The 20,589-nt window shown below is 39.5% G+C and overlaps 1 protein-coding gene across 2 annotated transcripts in view; it reads left to right on the top strand.

Annotated features, from left to right (window-relative positions):
- Window positions 1-2,135: 2,135 nt before the first annotated feature.
- Window positions 2,136-20,589, top strand: part of SMURF2 (SMAD specific E3 ubiquitin protein ligase 2) — a 119,212-nt gene continuing 100,758 nt past the window's right edge. For both annotated transcript variants that reach the window (XM_060645663.3, XM_060645660.3), the window contains exon 1: window positions 2,136-2,247. In XM_060645663.3, coding sequence (XP_060501646.1) covers window positions 2,196-2,247 — 52 coding nt within the window. In that variant the 5' untranslated portion in view covers window positions 2,136-2,195. The remainder of the gene's footprint in view (window positions 2,248-20,589) is intronic.

Below are 20,589 nucleotides of genomic sequence, written 5' to 3'. Positions count from 1 at the left end.
CAGGTATGAAGTGGTATCTCACCTCCTTTGAATTTCTAGTCTAACTTGTAGAACTTTATATAATTTTTTGGATACTTTAATTGTAGGGCTGTAGCCAGACTGATGTGATGCTCTTGGAGGTACTTCATCTGGAGAATGAAGAGACATTACTAATAAATTGAAAGTAATGACCTGGGGCGCCTGGGTGTCTCCGTCCGTTGAGTGTCTGATTTCGGCTCAGGTCGTGATCTCACAGTTCCTGAGTTCGAGCCCCACGTCGGGCTCTGTGCTGACAGGTCAGAGCCTGGAGCCTGCTTCAGATTCTGTGTCTCTCTCTCTCTCTCTGCCCCATCCCCACTCATGCTCTGTCTCTCTCTGTCTTAAAAATAAATAAAACATTAAAAAAAAAAGTAATGACCTGACTTTGTGAGTTAGCATTAAAATATATTAGACTTTACTAAATTTTAATTTTTTTTAACGTTTTTTAAATTTATTTTTGAGACACAGAGAGACAGAGCATGAACAGGGGAGGGTCAGCGAGAGGGAGACACAGAATCTGAAACAGGCTCCAGGCTCTGAGCTGTCAGCACAGAGCCCGACGCGGGGCTCGAACTCACGGACCGCGAGATCATGACCTGGGCCGAAGTTGACCTCTTAACCGACTGAGCCACCCAGGTGCCCCAGACTTTACTAAATTTTAAAATTGCATTAATAACAACCTTAAGCAAAACTAACAAAGCGCATATAAAAATCTCCCGTCTCCCCCAGTTATTCTTAGTTTTCATTGTCCTAGATACTTTTGCATGCATACAACCTTTTGTTCTGCTTTTAAACTTTATTTGTAAACTGTTCATTTCAAGCTATTATATGATTTTCATAATTACCATTTAAACGGCTGCATAAAAATCGATGCGGATGATGTAATATCATTCATCAGGAGGCTGTTCATTCATTCCCCTTTTGTTCTTAACTGAACTTTGCAAAGAACATCTTCTGTATTATTATATATCAAGAATAAATTCCCAAGAGTGCAATTACAGGGTCAAAGGGTAAGGTACACTCATTTCATTTCCTATTTTTCCTCCTGAGATAACGAAATACAGTACTGTATGAAAAGCTTTTCATACATTGCTCTCCAAGGTTTATCATGTTGATACTCCTTTCAAGCATTATTATCAATCTCCTATCCTTGCACTACAGCTGGAAAAAGAGCCAGAGCAAGCAGGTAACCTGATCCCGTTCACCAGGTGAGTCCCGGATGGAGGTGGCAACTACCGTACCAGGAGCAAAACATCCCAGGAGATTTGCATTAGCCCTCGGTACGAGAACAGTGTCTTTTTCCTCACCCCAGCGACGCTAAATTCCCGAGGGCAGCGGACTCGGTTCCAACCTTGCTCGCCTCAGTCTCTCTGAGCGTCCTGCACGCAGTAGGCGTCTAATAAATGCAATCTGCGGTGCACGGACAAAAGCTCTGCCTTAAGTGGGCAGGACACTAAGCCGCTCCCGGTGCCACAGAACTCCGCGCCGCCACTTTGTTCTTTTGCCCTCTCTCTCCCCCAAGTTCTGTGTGGGACCCTCGGCTGCAGCGAGCACCGCCCCCCACCGCCAGAGCCCAGGCCCGCCCGGGCTCCGCGCCCCCGCGCCCCGGGCACCCTGCGCGCGCCCGCCCAGGCCCCGCCCCTCCGGCCCCGCCTCCCGTCTCCTCCCCGCCCCTCGGAGCCGACGAGTGGCGGCGGCGGCCCCAGGACCCGGCTCCCTCAGACAAGAGGGCGGGTGGAGGAGGAAGCGGCCGAGCCCCGAGTCTTGCTCCGGCGCCGCCGAGCACCGCCCGCCTCGGCCGAGCAGCGCCGTCGGCTCCTGGGCCTCGCCGAGCCGAGGGAAAGGCGGAGGCGGCTGCGTGCGGGCGGCGGGGGCGCGGGCGGAGGCGGCGCGGCCGGCCGCGGCTGCCGCTTTGTTGTGCGGCCCGGGCCGAGGAAGGAGAAGTGGGAGGAGGGGGGAGCTCGGCGTCCCGCTCCCTCCGCGGCTCATGGCGACGACGCTCGGCACATCCGGGACCCTCCGGCCGTGGCGGCCGCGGCGCCGGCTGCTCGGGCCCCAGCCCCGGCCGCTGTGGTGACTCCGCCGCGCCTCGCCGTCGCCCCCGCCCCGCCCGCCGGCCCCGGGCCCCGCGCCGCGGCCGCAGCCCCGCCGCCGCCGCCGCCCCCGCCGCCGGGGACATGTCTAACCCTGGGGGCCGGAGGAACGGGCCCGTCAAGCTGCGCCTGACAGGTGAGGGGGGCGGCGGGAGCCGGGCCGGGGCAGCCGTGGGGTGGGCGAACCGGCGGGGGGTGCCTGTGGCCTTGGGAAGGGCTAGGGTCGTGATCAATGGTGAGTTGGGGGTCGGGGACGTGGGAAGGCCTAGTTCAGGGGGAGTAATGGCAAAACCACTCGCCCTTGTGGGGAAATTCTTTAAAAAACCGGCGGTGTCTCGGGGGTCTTTTGTTGAGGGAGGGCTGCTCCGGTTGGAATCGCAGGCGGAGTGGAGGTCGGAAAGCCTTGGCCGAGGAGCACGACTCTCTCCCGGGCCTCGGGGAGCAACCCCTGGGTTGCTGCCCAGGTGGGGTCGTCGGGGGGGATGAGGAGCTCCTGTGGCGGGGATTATTGAATCGGGTCGCTGACTGCGCGCAGTAAACACTCCTTAAAGATGGAGCGCTTAACGGGAGGGTGTGTGTGTGTGTGTGTTCCCCTGCTTGTTAACTTGTTCGCCCACTTATGCCCGCGTGCAAAACCTTCATTCTCTGCCGCCAGCCACAGCAGCTGGTGCCGCACACCTGAAACGCACGACTCGGGGACGGGTGGAGACCGAGGTGGATGATTTTCCGGTGTGTCCGCCTGATCGGATGACTCCGGCTCATTGTACACTCTGTGTTTTGGAAGTGTTTGATTGTAGGGTAGCATGTTTTGGGTTGTTCCTTGTAGGCCGCAGAACTTGTGTCTCACTTCTAACTCCAGACCTGCTTTGAAAACACACTTTTTTTTTTTTTTTTTTTGGTGGACATTTCTAAGTATGTGCTCATACAGACTTGCAAGCGAAGTTTTCTCCCTCCCCACCTCCTCCCCTTCCCTTTTCTAAATGGAAAAGAATGTCTGGAGGGGTTGCTAGGTAGGAGGCTTCTCTCTTACAAAGTGCTTATGATTCCAAGTGCATTAAATCTTTGACATTACAGGTACACTTTGCTTACACAGTGCCGTTTTCGGTATTCTTACATGGTCGTGTCCCCCCATTTTAAGGACAAAATTATTTTTGATTTGAAAAGTGGAATTGAAATCAGTGTAATTATCCTGGTTTTACTATTCACTAAGTTATCCACGTCGATGTTCGAATGTGTGGTGAGAAAGATGGTTTTTCTTAAAGGTCTGGGTGTGTGTGTGTGTGTAAGAATAAACTGTAATTATGTTTGCCTACAGTGGACGTAGAGATTTATATGGACTAATTTTGTAATTGAATGCTTGTGTGTCACATCCCAGTCCACTGGCTGAACTTTACAGATAAAAACTTGCAGTGAACTTGGTTTTTGAGAATTTAGCCTGACTGTAAATTGGCTGCAACTTAAAAAATATATTACTTTTATGACAGTGTTACTTTTCCTAGGGAAAATTGCAAAGAATCATTAACTGAGTTGCTCTTTAAAAAATTTTTTTTTAACGTTTATATTTGAGAGACAGAGACAGAGGGTGGGCAGAGAGAGGGAGACACAGAATCTGAAGCAGACTCCAGGCTCTGAGCTGTCAGTACAGACCCCGACACAGGGCTCGAACTCACAAACCGTGAGATCATGGCCTGAGCCGGAGCCGAAGACAGACAGTTAACCAGCTGTGCCACCCAGGCGCCCCTTCAGTGAGTGGTTCTTAATGGAAAACCTGGATTGGGGATTCCCCGCCCCCCTCCATTTCCCCCATTCAGTTTCCTTGTTTTCTTATGAAACCTTTATTAGGGATCTTTGTTGCTTTAGAGTTTATCTACAGCTGTTCCTCTGTAGACCCAGTGCTGTGTCAGTGATCATGGGAAGAACCTGTGATTCCAGGTTTGCAGAAAGCATCGGAAAGAGGCTGTTGGCCATTTACTTCTTTGCAGGCTATATGCATAATGAGAAAATGAGGGAGAAAACAGGTATTTTAATTTTTTAAAATGAGTTTGAGATTTTTACTGTGACTCAGTAGATCTTAAAGTGTTTATCTGTGGTTTCCTTACAGCCTATGCTACATTATAAGAATTCGTGAGTTCACTCAGGAGAAAAGATGACACTTCTTTTTGCGGGGGAGAGGACACATTGGACTAAATTTGTAGAGTGATTTTGTATTTTTAGATTTTTCTGAAGAATATTAAATACACTGTGTCCCCTTGATTGTAAAAACAGTTGGAGTTACTCTCAATTTTTTAAAACCATTGGGAATTTGTCTCTGTCATATTTCAAGAAAAAACTGTTCAAATAATAAAAACATTGCCCTCTACTTTTTGGTTACATTTGGTGGATTCTCTTCTGTTTTGCCAGGAAAGTTAACTTCTATTTTTTTCATTTTAGTCCATTTACAAATTAGATGGTATAGATTTTAACAAATAGATTTCAAGAGCTGGATTCAATTAGCAGCTTTTTAGGACATAAACATTAAAGGGTTAGATGGAAAAGATTGTTTTGACTGACTGGATAAATGACAGGGCTGTGTTTGATGTGCGTCCAGGAATTGGTCTGGAGCTGGTGCCCAACTTTTCAGTCCATCTTGAGAAGCCAAATAAAATATTTAACCTAGGCCTCGTTTTGTTTAAAAAAAAAAAAAAAAAGGTTGATTCTTTGTTAAGACCTTAAGAAATGTTTGGCATACCTTTAGACTAAGTGTTTAATAGTTTGTTTAGATCCGGGTTCCCTAATAGAGGAAGATCACTAAAAAAAATAAAAAAGTCACATCCCAGAGTGGATTTTTATTTGGTTTATAATACACTTGGGCTGTAAGATGCTTTAAAATTATTGTTCTTTGCTTTAAGTCAGTACCATACTAGTATTTTAAATTTATAGAGTGCCTTTGATTCCAAGGTGCTTTATGAACTGTACTTACTCAGTTATATCTTTAACATAGAGCTGTCTCTTTCCTGAAAGGTGTAAACAATTTTTGCCTGATGACGTGCATGCACACGCACGCATACACATTCTCTCTTTCTCTCCCTCACTCTCTCTCTCTCTCTCTCTCTCTCTCTCTCACACACACACACACACACACACACACACACACACACTGAAGAAGAAATATTTGAATCACGAGATCTCTGCCCATGACAGATATTATACTTTCCCCTGTATTAGTCCTTAGCCCACAATCACCTAGTGAACTGTTTGGTATTTTTGGTGCTAAGAAGGTAGGGTTAATTGAATCCCACATTTGAGATTCCTCAGGCCATTGGTGGTTAAAATCTGATTTGGTTCATCAAGTTACTTCGGTTCTTATGACACATTAACACTTAATCATTAAAATGGGCTGTATGGTAAAGCTACCAATTTCAACTATTTCTATAGAAAATTGGTTAGAAAATGTAAAATTTGTGTACATGATACTTATGAATATCTGATACAGGCTTTTCTTACAATGCTTTGGATAGAAAATATTATTTGTATTTAGTTACTATAAAAAATTTGGGGCAATTTTTTTTATATCATTGATGTTTTTGAGAACCAAAGACTCAAAAAAGCAGTTTAGTATAATTTCTAATATTTCAGTGTCTTAGATATGGAGAAATAACTGACTGACTTCTCCAGAACGTATATTGCAAACCTTTTTGTAATTTAAATGTTTTTATATGCAGTTCCTCATGTTATTAATTTATAAAACCCTTGGAAGTAATGAGGTTAACCCTGTGTGTAGCTTGAGGAAAATCAACATTAAAAGTCTCAGTTTAGATATGCTGGTATCTTAGTATTGTTTTATTGTATATTTTATTGATTCAAGGCCTTAAAAATTACAACTTGAATTGTGTCTCATGGGTTTCTAATTAAGGGTGCTTGTAATTTGAGTGTCCCCATTTTATTTTCTTGGTTTCTGAGGTAGCTTAAGCTCCTGACTTTTCTCTTAAGTTACCTCTTCTAGTCTAACACTCAGACATGCAGTTGAACCTGTGTAGGTGCCTCATGTAGTTTGGTTTGCATTGGTGAGTAAAGGGTGTTTTAATCATGGATTCTACTTTTTTCCTGTTGGTGGAACTGTAACTATCATAATATATACTAGCATGTCTTTTATTTAGCTTATTTATCATTTAGCATGTAACTCAATTTTCAAGGTAAATGAAGGGCCACACTTTAGGCACACAAGATTTCTATTGTCGCCATTTTTGATGTCTTTTGAAGATTTTGAAGGTTTTCAAAAGTTGTAATATGTCCTACTTTTTTCATGTAGACCATATTTAACAGAACTTAATGTTTTATTTATGATTTGGTATCATTATGAATATAAATTATGGTATTGTAATGTGTAGTATGAGGCTATCTTCATGGTGTATACAGAGAACTGTTTGACCCTGGCTACATGGCAGTATGTTGTTTAACCCCATTCTTACTACTTTTTCTCTTTTTGGTCTCGTTTTTTGTTTACTGTTACTTTCTCTGTTCTAAGAAGGCTAGACCCTTGAAATACACTGTTGTAATCAGCATTGTGTGTTTCTGTATGACTGACATATATTAAATGCTTATTAAGTGCCAGACATTGTACCAAGTTTATATCTTTTATCACTTTTAATTCTCCAAGAGGTAGCTCCAAGAGGTAGGAAAAAACTTGGAGAGGTTAAGTACATGTCAGAATCCCAAGTTGTCTGTCTAGAGAGCCTGTTACAAACGTCTAAGATTTTGTGTGGAAAAATAAAATATACATTCCATTTATTTGGAATTACCCTTGCCCTTGAGATTCTGGCTCATCTTTTAAGGTTCAACTCAAAGCTTACCCTTCTCCCTAGAACTTTCCTTGACCTGAATTGGCCTTTCCTCTGTGACTAAGAGGCTCTTCCTCTAGTGTCAGACCCAGCTCACTGAAGGGCATTTGTTGTTTCTATGCTGTCAGCTCTGGGAAGCCAGAGTCTTTGTTTCGGCTTGGATTGAGGGTTTTTGGCATTTTATTGAATGAACACTGGAGGCGTAGAAGTATTTCTCTGTCATTCTATATGTGTTCTTTGTGGCTAATGCACTAGGTATGAGTGGCAAGAGTTGAGGCTATAGACAGGGACCAACCCATTTAGGAACTTGTTATATTTTGCCAAGTTTTTTTTTTTTTTTTTTTTTTTTTTTTTTTTTTTTTTTTTGGAGGAAGGATTGTAAGCTTTCATATCTTTGATGTTTAGAAACATTATTCTTGGGTGGTGCTTGGGTGGCTCAGGTCATGATCTCATGGTTTGTGAGTTCGAGCCCTGTATTGGGCTCGTGCTGACAGTGCAGAGCCTGCTTGGGATGCTCTCTGTCCTTCTCTCTCTGCCTCCTCCCCCACTTGCACTCTCTCTCTCTATCTCAAAATGATACACTTTAGAAACATCAATCTTGAGGCAGTGGGATGATGGGAACTCTGAAGACTGCTTTTAGGATAACCAGTTAAGAGGATGCTACAAAACTGGTTCTTCTTTTTTTCTTGTTCTAATTTTTGTTTCTAAATTTTTATTACAGATTATTGCCCTAAACATCTTGGTGTAGATAACTTTTTTTTAAGGATTATTTTTCTAGGATATTTCCATAGAAAGAGTGCTTTGCGTTAAAGAGTGTGAATCTTTTGTTAAGTTCTTGATAAATTTTTCCTCATGCTGCTTCCTGTAAGAATTGTGCCTGTTTAGGGAAGCAATGAATAAATAAACATACATTTTTATAGTACTGTTGCAAGCATTGGCTCTTGTTTTTAAAATTTTTTGCTAATTTCATGGAATACAGTATTTAAACATTAACTTGTGAAGTTGAATATTTTCCTGTTTATTATATTTATTTTTGTTGACTTGTTTGGCCTTTTCCTACTTGTCTGTTAGGGCCTTCGTATTTTTCTTAATGATTTGCCTGAGAATTAAAAAGATGTTAATTTGTTGTTATATTTGCTACAAACATTTTCCCCAGTCTGTTATTTGACTTTTAATTCTGGCCATTTTTGGACATGCACAAATTTGTTGTTTTAGTTAGGAGTCAAATCTGTTCAACTTTTCTTTTGTTTTTCTTATTCTATTATTTGGAAGGCCTTTTCCGTTAAGAAGTTTAGTAAGTATTTAAGTACATTTTATTTTAGTGTTTCTAAAAAATGGTTTAGGAAGATATTCCTTCCCCCCACCCCCGCCCCCAGTTTCTGTTTAGTCATCTCATCATTATTTATTAACTAATTCTTCCTCTTCACAGTGATGTGCTATCTTTTTAGTTATGTTAAATTAGTTATAATAGAGTCAGGTTATCTCTTGTTCACTGTCATACTCTTTTCATTATTATAGCTTTATAATTTAGTTTAATACACTCATTGTGATGGATTTTTTTTTTTTTTTTTTTTTTTTTTTTGCTATTTTTACTTATTTGCTCTTCCACATGAATATTAAACTTGTCAGGTTTAAGAAGAAATTTCCTTGGTGTTGTAATTAGAATTGCCTTGCTTTGGAGGGAAAAAGAGGCATTTAAGTGTACTTAATTTCCTTCCTAGGAGGACGCTATTATTTTACATTTATTTAAGCTTTTGTCTGTATTGCTCAGGACAGTTCAGGTATTTTCTATGTTTGAATGTAATTCCAGCTAATTTATATTTGTGACATTTTCATTGTATTTTCTAATTTTAGTTATTATATTTAGGAACACAGCAATAGGTATTTTGCTTGATTAGAGCAATTTTGTTGCAAGCTAATCCTGTTAGTATTTCACTGAATGCTAGTTTTCTGGGTATGAGTACTTGGCATTTTTTACAGTAAAATCTTTACATTTAAAACATTTCTTTTGAACTTTTCCACTAATGTATAATTAATTGAACAAAAAGAGGAATTTTATGTTTGTTTTAGAATAGCTTCTGAAGGCTTGAACTGCTCTTTTTTTTTTTTTTTTTTAAGGAGGTTCCAGGCTGGGTGCAGGGCTGGAACTCACAACTCTGAGACCAAGATTTCAGTTGATACCAAAAGTTGGATGTTTAACCGACTGAGCCACCCAGGCAGTCCTGGCCTACTTTTTTAAAAACCACATTTGATATGCTAAGAAGTATTGATGTGTATCTTAAGTTTAACAGTTTGATTTCTTACTAAAAATTGACAGCAGACATAAAACTCAAGTTTTAAAATGAATCTTGGGGCTCCTGGATGGCTCATTTGGTTGAGTTGGACTCAACTCAAGGGTTGGTCGGTTGGACTCTTGATTTGGCTCAGGACGTGATCTCCCAGTTGGTGGGATTGAGCCCCCAGTCAGGCTCTGTACTGACAGTGTGGAGCCTGCTTGGGATTCTCTCTCCCTTTCTCTCTGCCCCTCCCTTGCTTGCACTCTCTCTTTCTCAAAATAAATAAACATTAAAACAAAGCAAAACAATAAATAAAATAAGTCTTGATGATAATGAATCTAATAGTACCTAAAATGTTAGGTAGGATTTAACTACATAAATTGCACAAAGGTTATTTTTCCCAGAAAGTTTCCTTATGCTTCTTCACAGCCAGTCTCCTCCTATCCCCAGTCCTTGACAACAACCACTTTACTTTCAGTCACTAGGGTTTTGCCTTTTCTAGAATTTTATGTCAGTGGAATCCTACAGTATGTAGTCTTCTGGCCCAGACCGCTTTCACTTACCATAGTGCTTTTGAGATCCATCCATCTTGTGTATCAGTTGTTTGTTTCTTCTTATTCCTGAGGAATGTTGCATTGTGCATGTATGGCTGATTTTGTTTGTCCATTCACAAATATCCACAGATATTTGTTCTTTCCAGTTTTTGGCCGTTACAAATAAAGCTGCTGTGACCATTCTCTTTGCGTGAACATGTTTTAATTTCTCTCCAGTAAGTGATTAGGGTTGTTGGGTCATATGGTAAATATGTGTTTAACTTTTAAAAAAATCTGCTAAAGTGATTTTCAAAGTTGTGCCATTTCCAGCAGTGATGCGTAAGAGTTCCAGTCGCTCCCAATCCTCGCTAACACTTGAACACGTACTATTGTCGTCTTTGGTTTTAGCCATTCTAATTGATGTGTAGAGAGATTTCACTGTAGCTATGATTTTAATTCCCTTATTGACCTGCAGGGTTCAGCATCTTTTCATGGACTTACTTGCCATCTGTTTATCTTTGGTGAATATCTGTTCAAATATTTTGCTCATAATTAAAAATTTTTTTTCATTAAGTTGTGAGATTTTGTATTCTGGATACAAGTCCTTTATCAGATATGCGTTTTGTGAATATTTTCTTCTGATTTGGGGCTTTCCCCCAATAGTGTTTCAAAAAGCAGAAGTTTTGAATTTTGATTGAGCCCAGTTCATCAAGTTCTCATTTATGATTCATGCTTTTTATGTCCTAAGAAATTAAAAAAAATTTTTTTTAATGTTTATTTTTGAGAGAGAGACAGAGACACAGAGCATGAGTGGCGGAGGGGCAGAGAGAGAGGGAGACACAGAATCCGAAGCAGGCTCCAGGCTCTGAGCCGTCAGCACAGGGCCTGACGCAGATCTTGAACCCATGAACTGCCAGATCATGACCTGAGCTGAAATCAAAGAGTCGGACACTTAACCGACTGAGCCACCCAGGCACCTCATAAGAAATCTTTTCTTAATCCACAGTCCTAAAAGTTTTCTCCTGTATTATAATTTTAGCTTTTACATTTACATCTGTGGCTTTTCTAAAGTTAATTTTTAAATATGATGTGAGAGGTAATGGTCAAGGTTTTTCCCCCCCCATATGGGTATCTGATTTTCCTGGTGGCACTATATGTTCACATACCTTTGTTTCTTCCATTGCATTGTCCTGGCACCTTGGCTGAAAATCAGTTGACAATATATATGTAGATCTATTTCTGGACTCTGTTCTGGTTCTTTTAGCTATAATTCTTTTGTTTTTTGTTTTTGTTTTTAATTTGAGAGGGGGAGGTGAGGGAGGGGAAGAGGGAAAGAGAGAATTCCAAGCAGGCTCCACGCTCAGCACAGAGCCCAGTGTGGGCCTTGATCCCACAACCCTGGGATGATGATCTGAGTCGAAATCAAGAGTGCAGCGCTCAACCGACTGAGCCACCCAAGCGTCCCACTTTTTGCTGTAATTTTGTCCTTTCTAAGTTTATCATTTATGAGCCATACTTTCTTGATAACTATAGCTTTAAGTCTTCTGATTTCAAACAATGATTAAAAAGTTTTTCATAGACATTTTGATAACAGTTTAATAAGCATAATTGAGTCTTTAATTTAGAATTTTATAATGTGTTGGAGCCATTATTTCATTTACTCAACCAACAAATATTTATCAATTTCTTGACGTTTGTAGGCATTGATTATTTTTATTATATAGTACCATGAATGGAGATGTAAGAAATCAGAATAAACTTAGATTAGGGTCTGTATTTTTCTCCTGAAAATTTCTGTTATGGACTTTTAAAAAATTTATTATTTTAGAGCTTGAGTGGCAAAGAGGGACAGAGAGAGAGAATATTAAGCAGGCTCCATGTTCAGTGCAGAGCTTGACACAGGGCTCAATCCCATGACCCTGGCATCATGACCTCAGCCGAAATCAGGAGTTGGATGTTCAACTGACTGAGCCACCAAGGTGCCCCTAATTTATAACTATTTTATTTCTTACTGATTGAAGTGAATTGCAACAAGTGTGAATTAACAAGGGATGCCTATTTATGAGTTAGCCCCTTCAGATCATTTTTGGGGAAAAAGTGGCATAAAAAGAATAAACATAAAGAATGGAGCAATAGAAAGGAAATGACATATTGTTACAAGTGTGTTGGGTTCTGGGTATTTTTCGGGTTGCATTATATTATGAGCAAGTATTTTCTGCAAGACCAAGAAAGTTAATTTTATTAAAATCTAAGCCGACTTTTTTATTTGACCATAATACATTCTTAGGAACTGTCACAAAACAGACATCCATAATGTAGATCTTATTTACTCTGTAAGATATACTTGGTAATTTTTGGGAGGCAGTTGGAATGTTATAGAAAGACTATAGAACTTGCAGGCAGAAAATTTAGGTTTAGATCCTAGTTAGGCCACTGATAAGCTTTATGCCTTTTATCACCTACTTTCTTGGTGCCTGTGCTTTTAGTTTTAAGGGCATGCTTAAAATGATAATATTACTTATTTTAAGATTCTCCTGGGTGAGAAGTATGTGAAAAATACTGTTCAAGTTGTAAAGTGTTAATGAATTTTGTCATTTTTGACCAAAGACTTTTATTTTTTTTTTTATTTATTATTTTTTTTTTTTTAATTTTTTTTTCAACGTTTTTTTATTTATTTTTGGGACAGAGAGAGACAGAGCATGAACGGGGGAGGGGCAGAGAGAGAGGGAGACACAGAATCGGAAACAGGCTCCAGGCTCCGAGCCATCAGCCCAGAGCCTGACGCGGGGCTCGAACTCACGGACCACGAGATCGTGACCTGGCTGAAGTCGGACGCTTAACCGACTGCGCCACCCAGGCGCCCCAAAGACTTTTAAAAATAAGTTAGTCATCGGGTTCCTGGGTGGCTCAGTTGATTGGGTGTCCGACTTTGGCTTAGGTCATGATCTCACGGTTCCTGAGTTTGGGCCCCGCTGTTGTGCTCTGTGCTGATAGCTCAGAGTCTGGAGCCTGCTTCGGATTCTGTGTCTCCCTGTCTCTCTGACCCTCCTCTGCTCATGCTCTGTCTCCCTCTCTCTTAAAAAGTAAATAAACATTAAAGTTAAAAATAAAAATAAATTAGTCATAACCAATTATACGCTGTTATCTGTAGGAGCAAGTACAACATTAATAAGGATTAATATAGGTTTCTATTTAATTGATATCATGTCTTATGGGCATAGATGTCTTGTATACCTTGGGGGTGCCCAGTATATCAAAGAAGTCATGTAGTTAGATTAGCCACTGTGTTATAACTTTTGTCATTAACTCATATTGTGAACATTTAGGCAATTAACTGTGTTCTCTTCCCTCCCCTGTACCTATGGTGAAAAGTAGAAGAGCTTTGGAGAGTAGTTTGAATAGTTCAGGGTTTTTGGAGGTGGCGGAACTGTGTGGATCCAAATCCAGTCTTTAATGACTTAATACATTTCCCTGTAGTTTGCTGGTACTTTCAAGAATGGCTTGTAGTTTCACCTCTTGTCAGTAGGTGGGGATATTTCGGCACAGGTAGATGTCAGGCTGAGTTAAGACCTATAAAACTGAAACCTAAAGTCCAAATGAATGTACTTGAAATAAATGGAGATGGAGAATTAGAATCTATCATGAGTGACACTGGCATATTTTAGGATAAACTTTATTTTATTTTTTAAAGTATTCTGAGAGAGAGCATGCGCACAAAGGGGGTGGGAGGATGGGGCAGAGAGAAGAGAGAATCCCAAGCTCCATGCTGTCAGCCAAGCTGTACTGGGGGCTCGATGTCACTAACCCTGAGATCGTCACCTGAGTGGAAATCAAGAGTTGGACACTTAACTGAGCCACCCAGGTACCCCTAGGGTAAACTTTCTTATATAAACTGTATGCTACATGTGTTGTAGGAACAGATACAAAAATTCTTTTTGTTATATTAGAATTGCAAACAGTAGTTAATTCGGTTTTCATTTTTTGTGTATGATCTTATGTCATCAGGCTTTAAATATAACTATTTCCCTAGTGAACAAAGAAAACTTATTGGTTGGTCCGATTATTCAGAATCATACGAATTTAATACTATAAGGTTAAATTTTTTAAAAATTGAATTTTGGGAATTTTGTAAAGGAAGAAGTATGAGAATTTTTTTTAAAATTTAAGAAAAGTAAAATGGCATTTAATACATGTGATACATTCAAAATACCATGCCTAAAGTAGTACTTGATACATAGTATATCTTTAGTAAATATTTGTGAATTAAAGAATGATTGAGGAAATTGAAAAAAGCTTACATGGTCTATAGGACCTCATTTGAAACAAATAATAGGATCTCTTCTTGTGATGTCATTGAATTAACTGACATTTATACCTTAGTAATTTTGACAAAAGTTATGAAGGACAAGAGGACTGAAGTATTCCTGCAAGTTAATATTTGACTTCATGAATAGAACTCTTTCATCATACTCAGCAAAATTTACTTTTTTTTTTTTTTAAGATTTTAGGTAATCCCTACACCCAGTGTGGGGGTGAAACTTAATAACCCCGAGATCGGGAGTCACATGCTCTGCCAACTGAGCCAGCCAGGCGCCCCAAAATTTACTTCATAACAAATATCAGTGTGATATTCACCGCAAAGAGATCTGTTTTTGTAGCATCACCTAAGAAAATTCATGTATATAACACGTCTGTCAATGTTAGGGAGATGATATTTTTCCAGAGCTCTATAGTTTTAAAGTGTTCTCATTTATAATCTAAGTACTATTCACATCCCAACTTTATAAGTATTCTGAAACAATGAAAGTGAAATGAGAACCTTTATCTGATGAAATTTTTTATTTTGAAATTTTTTTCTTAAATCTCATGAATAGTAATAGATTTTTGAGGAAACAATTGGTACAACTATTCCAGTTCTGTATAAATGAAGTTAGTTGAACCAAAAGTCCTTTGGAATGAAATATAAATCCTTTTAGAGGTGCCTGGCTGGCTCAGGCAGTGGAGCATGTGACTCTTGATCCTTAGGGTCATGAGTTCGAGCCCCAGATTGGGTGTAGAGCTTACTTAAAAAAGAAAGAAAAAAAGAAATACATTTTAGTTTTCTATTTTCTAGTTTTGAATTTTTCTTTTTTTATTTGAGGTAGATAAAAAAGCTTAGGTAGGAAACTAACCTTTTTAGTACTTTAAAATGGGATTGGTGATGATATTTCAAATTTTTTCTGATTTCCAGTTTGGTTAACTCTTAAGTGTGTTTTCTCTAACTAGAAAGAGGATGTGGAATGTTGACAAAAATATTTACATATTCATTCAGGGAACATCTGTTGAGAGTTTTACATGTACCTAACATTGAGGTGTAGGTACTGGGATTTCAAGAAGAGATTTGGACCTTGATCTTGCTTTTGGGGAACTTGCATTATAAACAGAGACAAGCCTTGATGGATGAAGTAACCAGTTAGTGCTAGAGTTAGTGGTACACACAATGAGGGTGAAATACAAGAATGAAGGCCTATGGATAATTTTAAGGGAGCTCAATTTCCAGATTCTAAAGTTGATCAGTCTTTAAAATTTTCTTCTACTTTACAGAAGAAAGGTACGTCTCTTGGCCACCCCAAATAGTACAGTGTCCTGTGGTGAGAAGCATTCCAGGGCATCAAAGAGACAAATCAGAGTACTGGTTGGGTTGTTGAGAAGGCAGTGACTCCAATGACTGATTAACATCTTTTCCCAAGTCAGGTACTCTAGTCCTTAATTTTAAACAAAATCGAAGGACTTGATCAAGTTATTAGCTAATCATTAAAAATAGTTTTCATAAAATATAGAAATGTCAAGTAAATGCCATTATTTTCCAGAAAGTTAAAAAAGTCATGATTGTGATTTTTTTTTTTTTTTTTGGTCCTGTAACTCAGAGAATTAAAATAATTTGACAGCATGGCTCTAATAAAACTCCTTTCATTCTCATCTACTTATTTATGTGAATAAGTTTTCTTAGCACTGATAGTTATAAAAATGAAAAAAATAGGAATAGAATATTTACAATAAATATTCACTCATAGATATGTGAACTAATTGAAAATAAGAAAACCCTATCCATCTCATGAAGAGATGTATTTCTGCCTCTTTTCCTCCTCTTTCCCCCCCCCCCCCCCTTTTTTTTTTTTCTTTTGGACTAATTGGTTCTAATCAGGATGCAGGAGAGGTCTATGTATTGTTCGGTTGGTATGTCTCAAGTCTCTTTTACACTGTAACCCCCTCAGCCCCTCCCCCCACCCTGAACTCCTCACTCTTTCTTATGCTTTTCACATTTTCTCCTGTCTCCCAAATTTTTGACAGTGTTGTTTCCTTACTTTCCTTTCTTACTAGTCTTCCTGTCTAATCTACTCACCTATTAAGACACAGCTGAAGCATTATCTCCTCTGAGAAGTCTTCCCAGACTTCCTCAGGCAGAGTTAGGTGCCCCTCTATCAGTTAGAGTCCTGATAGAAAATAGGTAACATTCTCACTATAGGTGAAAGTGAACGTCACGAAGGGACCACTGACAAGAAATGGACAGGGTTACAGGAATACGACAAGGTGTAGTGCAGCGCCTAGGGACTAGCACCATCTTTGGGCTAGCAAGGGCAAAGCAAGAGAGTAGTTACAGGAACCCAGAGAGACCCTCACTCTTGCTTCTTATTCACTGAACCCAGTTTGAAGCCAGGGGGCAAGGGAGCCTAGTTTGTGTAGTCCATAAAAGTCAGCCTCTTGGGACGCGAAGTCCTAGGTGAAGGGTGGAGAATGATCTGGAGGAACAAATGGAGAACATCCAGTACACCCTTATTTATACTCCTACAACACTTTAGCACACTTCATTGTGCCATGTATCATACTGACTTAAAATTCCTTGGTTGTATTTATGTTTTCCTCATAGCACTGGGAGCTGCTTTGTAGCTGTGAACTATTTCTTATTCTCATTTGCGTACCTACAGTGCTCATTAGGTATTTGTTAATTAAATGAATAAAAGTTTAAAAAGAGCTGGATGAGATATATAAATTAAAAGGTCTGTCTCTCTTAGTGGTAATGTGTGATGATTCTTTAAAAGAGAGTAAGCCTAATAATTTTTGCATCATTTGGCAGTTTTGATGCTTCTGCAGTAATTGGCTCACTCATTTTAGTTGAAGAGAGGCCAGGGATTGATTTGGTCTGTTAATAAGTAGCTAAATTTAGAAGGATTATAATGCAAAACCCTGAGTTGGCTGCTTGGTGGCGTGGTAAGTATATTTATGCACTTTTCTTTTGCTATAGGAGAATCACGATGCAGGGCAAGAATCTATAGAGGCTGTAAGGCTAATTATGTTGACTTTAGGAAGAATGTGCCTTACTAGACTTTCTATGGGTTATGACATAGCTTTTGCAAATAGAGCCGGGCTCTATCAGGAAAATCCTCCCTCATTGCTCACCAAACAAATTTTTTCTCTCCCCCTAATTAGTTGAAGTAATTATCATATTTGCTATAAAGGCTTGTTAGAATTGCTGCATAAAGAATTACCGCAAGGGCACCTGGGTGGCTCAGTCGGCTAAGCATCCGACTTTGGCTCAGGTCATGATCTCGCAGTTCTTGAGTTTGAGCCCCCCATCGGGCTCTGTGCTGACAGCTCAGAGCATGGAGCCTGCTTCAGATTCTGTGTCTCCCTCCTCCAATCTCTCTTTTCTCTCTCTTTTCTTTCTCTCTCTCTTCTTTCTCTCTCTCAAGGATAAATAAACATTTTAAAAAATTGCTACAAAACTTAGAGGCCTAAAACACAAATAATAATTTTATTATCTCATGGTTTCTGGAGGTCAGGGGTTTGGGAAGAGTGGTTTTGGCTCAGAGTCTGTCATGTGTTTTATTCAGATGGTGTCTGAAGCTGGAATAGCTGGGGGTAGGCTGGGCATTTGTCTCTCTTCAGGTCATCGGAGAGCCTTTCCATTAGGCCTCTCTGCATAGGCTAGTTTATGGCGGCTCTAGGGCAATCACACTGCTGGCATGACAGGCTCAGGGCACCAGCAGTAGTCCTGAAAATAAGGTAAAGCTGCATCTTCTTTTCTGAAGTAGTCTAGGAAGTCCTTGCTGCATTTTATTGGTTACAAGCAAGTTGGTTCATTACAAGCTCCTCTAGATTCAAGGGGAAAGAACATAGACCTCATCTCTTGATGGAAAAAGGGTCCAAGAATTTGCAGCCATAAAAAATTGTCATAGGAGGCAGCTGTTGGCTATTTCTTTTTGTTTTGTGGGTTGGACTGCATACTCTTTGGTATCCTAATCTACTAGATAGCATTTTTCGGCTTTTATAATTTATTTTATGTTCTGCCTTTGAAGTTTCCAGGAATTTTATTAGAGAACACTTAACAAGTGGCATACTCAACAGCTTCTAGAAGAGTTATGATAGTTTGTTATTAAAGTATATTGGGGTGCCTGGCTGGCTCACTTGGTAGAGCATATGACTCATAATCTCAGGGTCCCATGTTGGGGGTAGAGATTACCAAAAAAAAAAAAGTGTGTGTGTATGTATGTGTGTGTGTATCTATATACATACACATATGTGTGTATGTATGTGTATATGTGTATGTGTGTGTATATATATGTATATATATGTACGTACATATATGTATGTGTATCTATATGTATGTGTTTCTATATGTATGTATATGTATGTATCTATATGTGTGTATATATATATGTGTATATATATGTGTGTGTATATATGTATGTATATCCATAGATTTTGGTAAAGCATAAAAAAGATAATGGAAATAAAAGCAGACTGGTAAAAAGAAAGAAGGCAGATACTGTTTGAAAAAAATTATGCAAAGATACCAATTCTTTAATTCTCTGGAATGATTTTTATATTGAAAAAATTTTATAGTTCAGGGCTAAAAGTTAAATAATTTTAGTATTCTCCCATCAGATCCATGTTATTTTACTTTAACCTTTTTTAATCCATTCTCCACAGAGTAGCTTCATATGTTTAAAAAAAAAAAAGTGAATTGGATAATTTTCCTCCCTTCAAATCCTCCAGTGGCTTTCCATTATGCTTTAAATGAAGTAGATAATTATTTGCATAAGATCCTGTACAATCTGGCCTCTGTTGACTGGTCTTTCCTTTGCTCATTATTTTATAATCACATTGATTTTGTTTTAATTTCTTGAAAAGGTCAGTCTCTTTCCCATCTCAAGGACTTTATATGTATTTTCTTTTGTGGGGGGAAGGAGGGATCTTTTTTTTTTTTTTAATGTTTATTTTTGACAGAGCATGAGCGGGGGAGGGGCAGAGAGAGAGAGGGAGACACAGAATCTGAAACAGGCTCCAGGCTCTGAGCTGTCAGCACAGAGCCCGACGCGGGGCTTGAACTCAGACTGCCAGATCATGACCTGAGCCGAAGTCGGACGCTCAACCGACTGAGCCACCCAGGCGCACCTCTTTATCTTGTTGCTTATTTTTATTTTTCTGTGTCATCCCAAAGAATTCCTAAGTATTCTGTCTAAAGTAGCTTCTACCCTCATTGTCTATTGCTATATCCTGTTAAGTTCAGAGGATTTAATAAATTCACTTTTGTATTAATTTCTTTACATGATTATTGTCTTTTAAAGGTAAAAATACCTTTAATTTTAGACTAGTTTTAAAACTACAAAGATATGACAGTGTTCCTGTATATTCCATACCCAGTTTCCCCTGTTATTAACTAATCTTACATTAGTATGGTTCATTTATCACAATTAACCAATAATGATACATTATTATTTACTAAAATCCATACTTAAATTTTCTTAGTTTTTCCTAATGTTGGTCACTGTCATTTGTCTTTACTAGATTGGGAGCTCCTGCAGGCAGGGACTGTGTGTGTTTCATTCACCTAGTATAATACTAAATAAACACTTGGGAGGTACTCTGTAAATATTTCTTGAAAGAATGACCGCTAGAAAGATGTCTTAGAGTTATAGTCTAATCTCTTTTCCATAGGTGAGTAACTTGCTTCGGGACATCATGTGTGTCTTCTCTAAGTTCCATGGCTAGTTGGCAGGGTGGCTTGTGATATCTAATCTGCTATATATAGAGGTGAGTTTACTATGAATCTCATGAAACTAGCGAAATTCGTGAGACTAATGAACGTTAACTTTCAAGATTCTATCAGAGGGCCTGGGAGGGACCCTAGCAATGAGTTCACATGGTCACTTTAAAAAATCTTTAATTGCTGGGGCGCCCGGGTGGCTTAGTCGGTTAAGGGTCCAATTCTTGATTTTGGCTTAGGTCGTGATCTCACAGTTAGTGAGATCAATCCCTGTGTCAGACTCTGCGTTGTCAGCATAGAGCCTGCTTGGGATTCTCTCTCTCCCTCTCTCTCTGTCCCTCCCCTGCTTGTTCTTTCCTTCTCTCAAAATAAATAAACACTAAAAAAATCTTTTATTGGGATATATTATATACATGGGCAAATGCAAAGATCATAAGTGCAGCTTAAGACTTCCTACAAACTTAACACACCTGTATAACCAGCTCCCAGATCAAGAAACAGAACTTCTGTGCATTATCACATAGTTATGAAGAATTTGCAAATGTAAGATATCCTGAGCACAATCAATTAAGATTGCTGTCTCTTTTTTCACCGACTTCCCCTCTATCATACTTGTCCTCATGTTGGTGGCATTGGAATGGCTGTAGGCATCTAGGACATCTGGTGTGGGGGAAACTGACATTGGGGATACATTTAATTGGGTATCAGCAGGATTTATTTATTTGGTTCATAGTCTGTTCATGTATTGTCAAGGTATTGTTAGCCATCCCAGTATAGGGATAGTTTCTAGGAGTACTCTGTGTTATGTTAACTCACCTGGCATTG

The sequence above is a fragment of the Panthera onca genome, chromosome E1 (assembly GCF_046562875.1).
Source record: "Panthera onca isolate mPanOnc1 chromosome E1, mPanOnc1 haplotype 2, whole genome shotgun sequence".
NCBI lineage: Eukaryota > Metazoa > Chordata > Mammalia > Carnivora > Felidae > Panthera > Panthera onca.
This window is presented reverse-complemented; position numbering and strand designations above follow the sequence as displayed.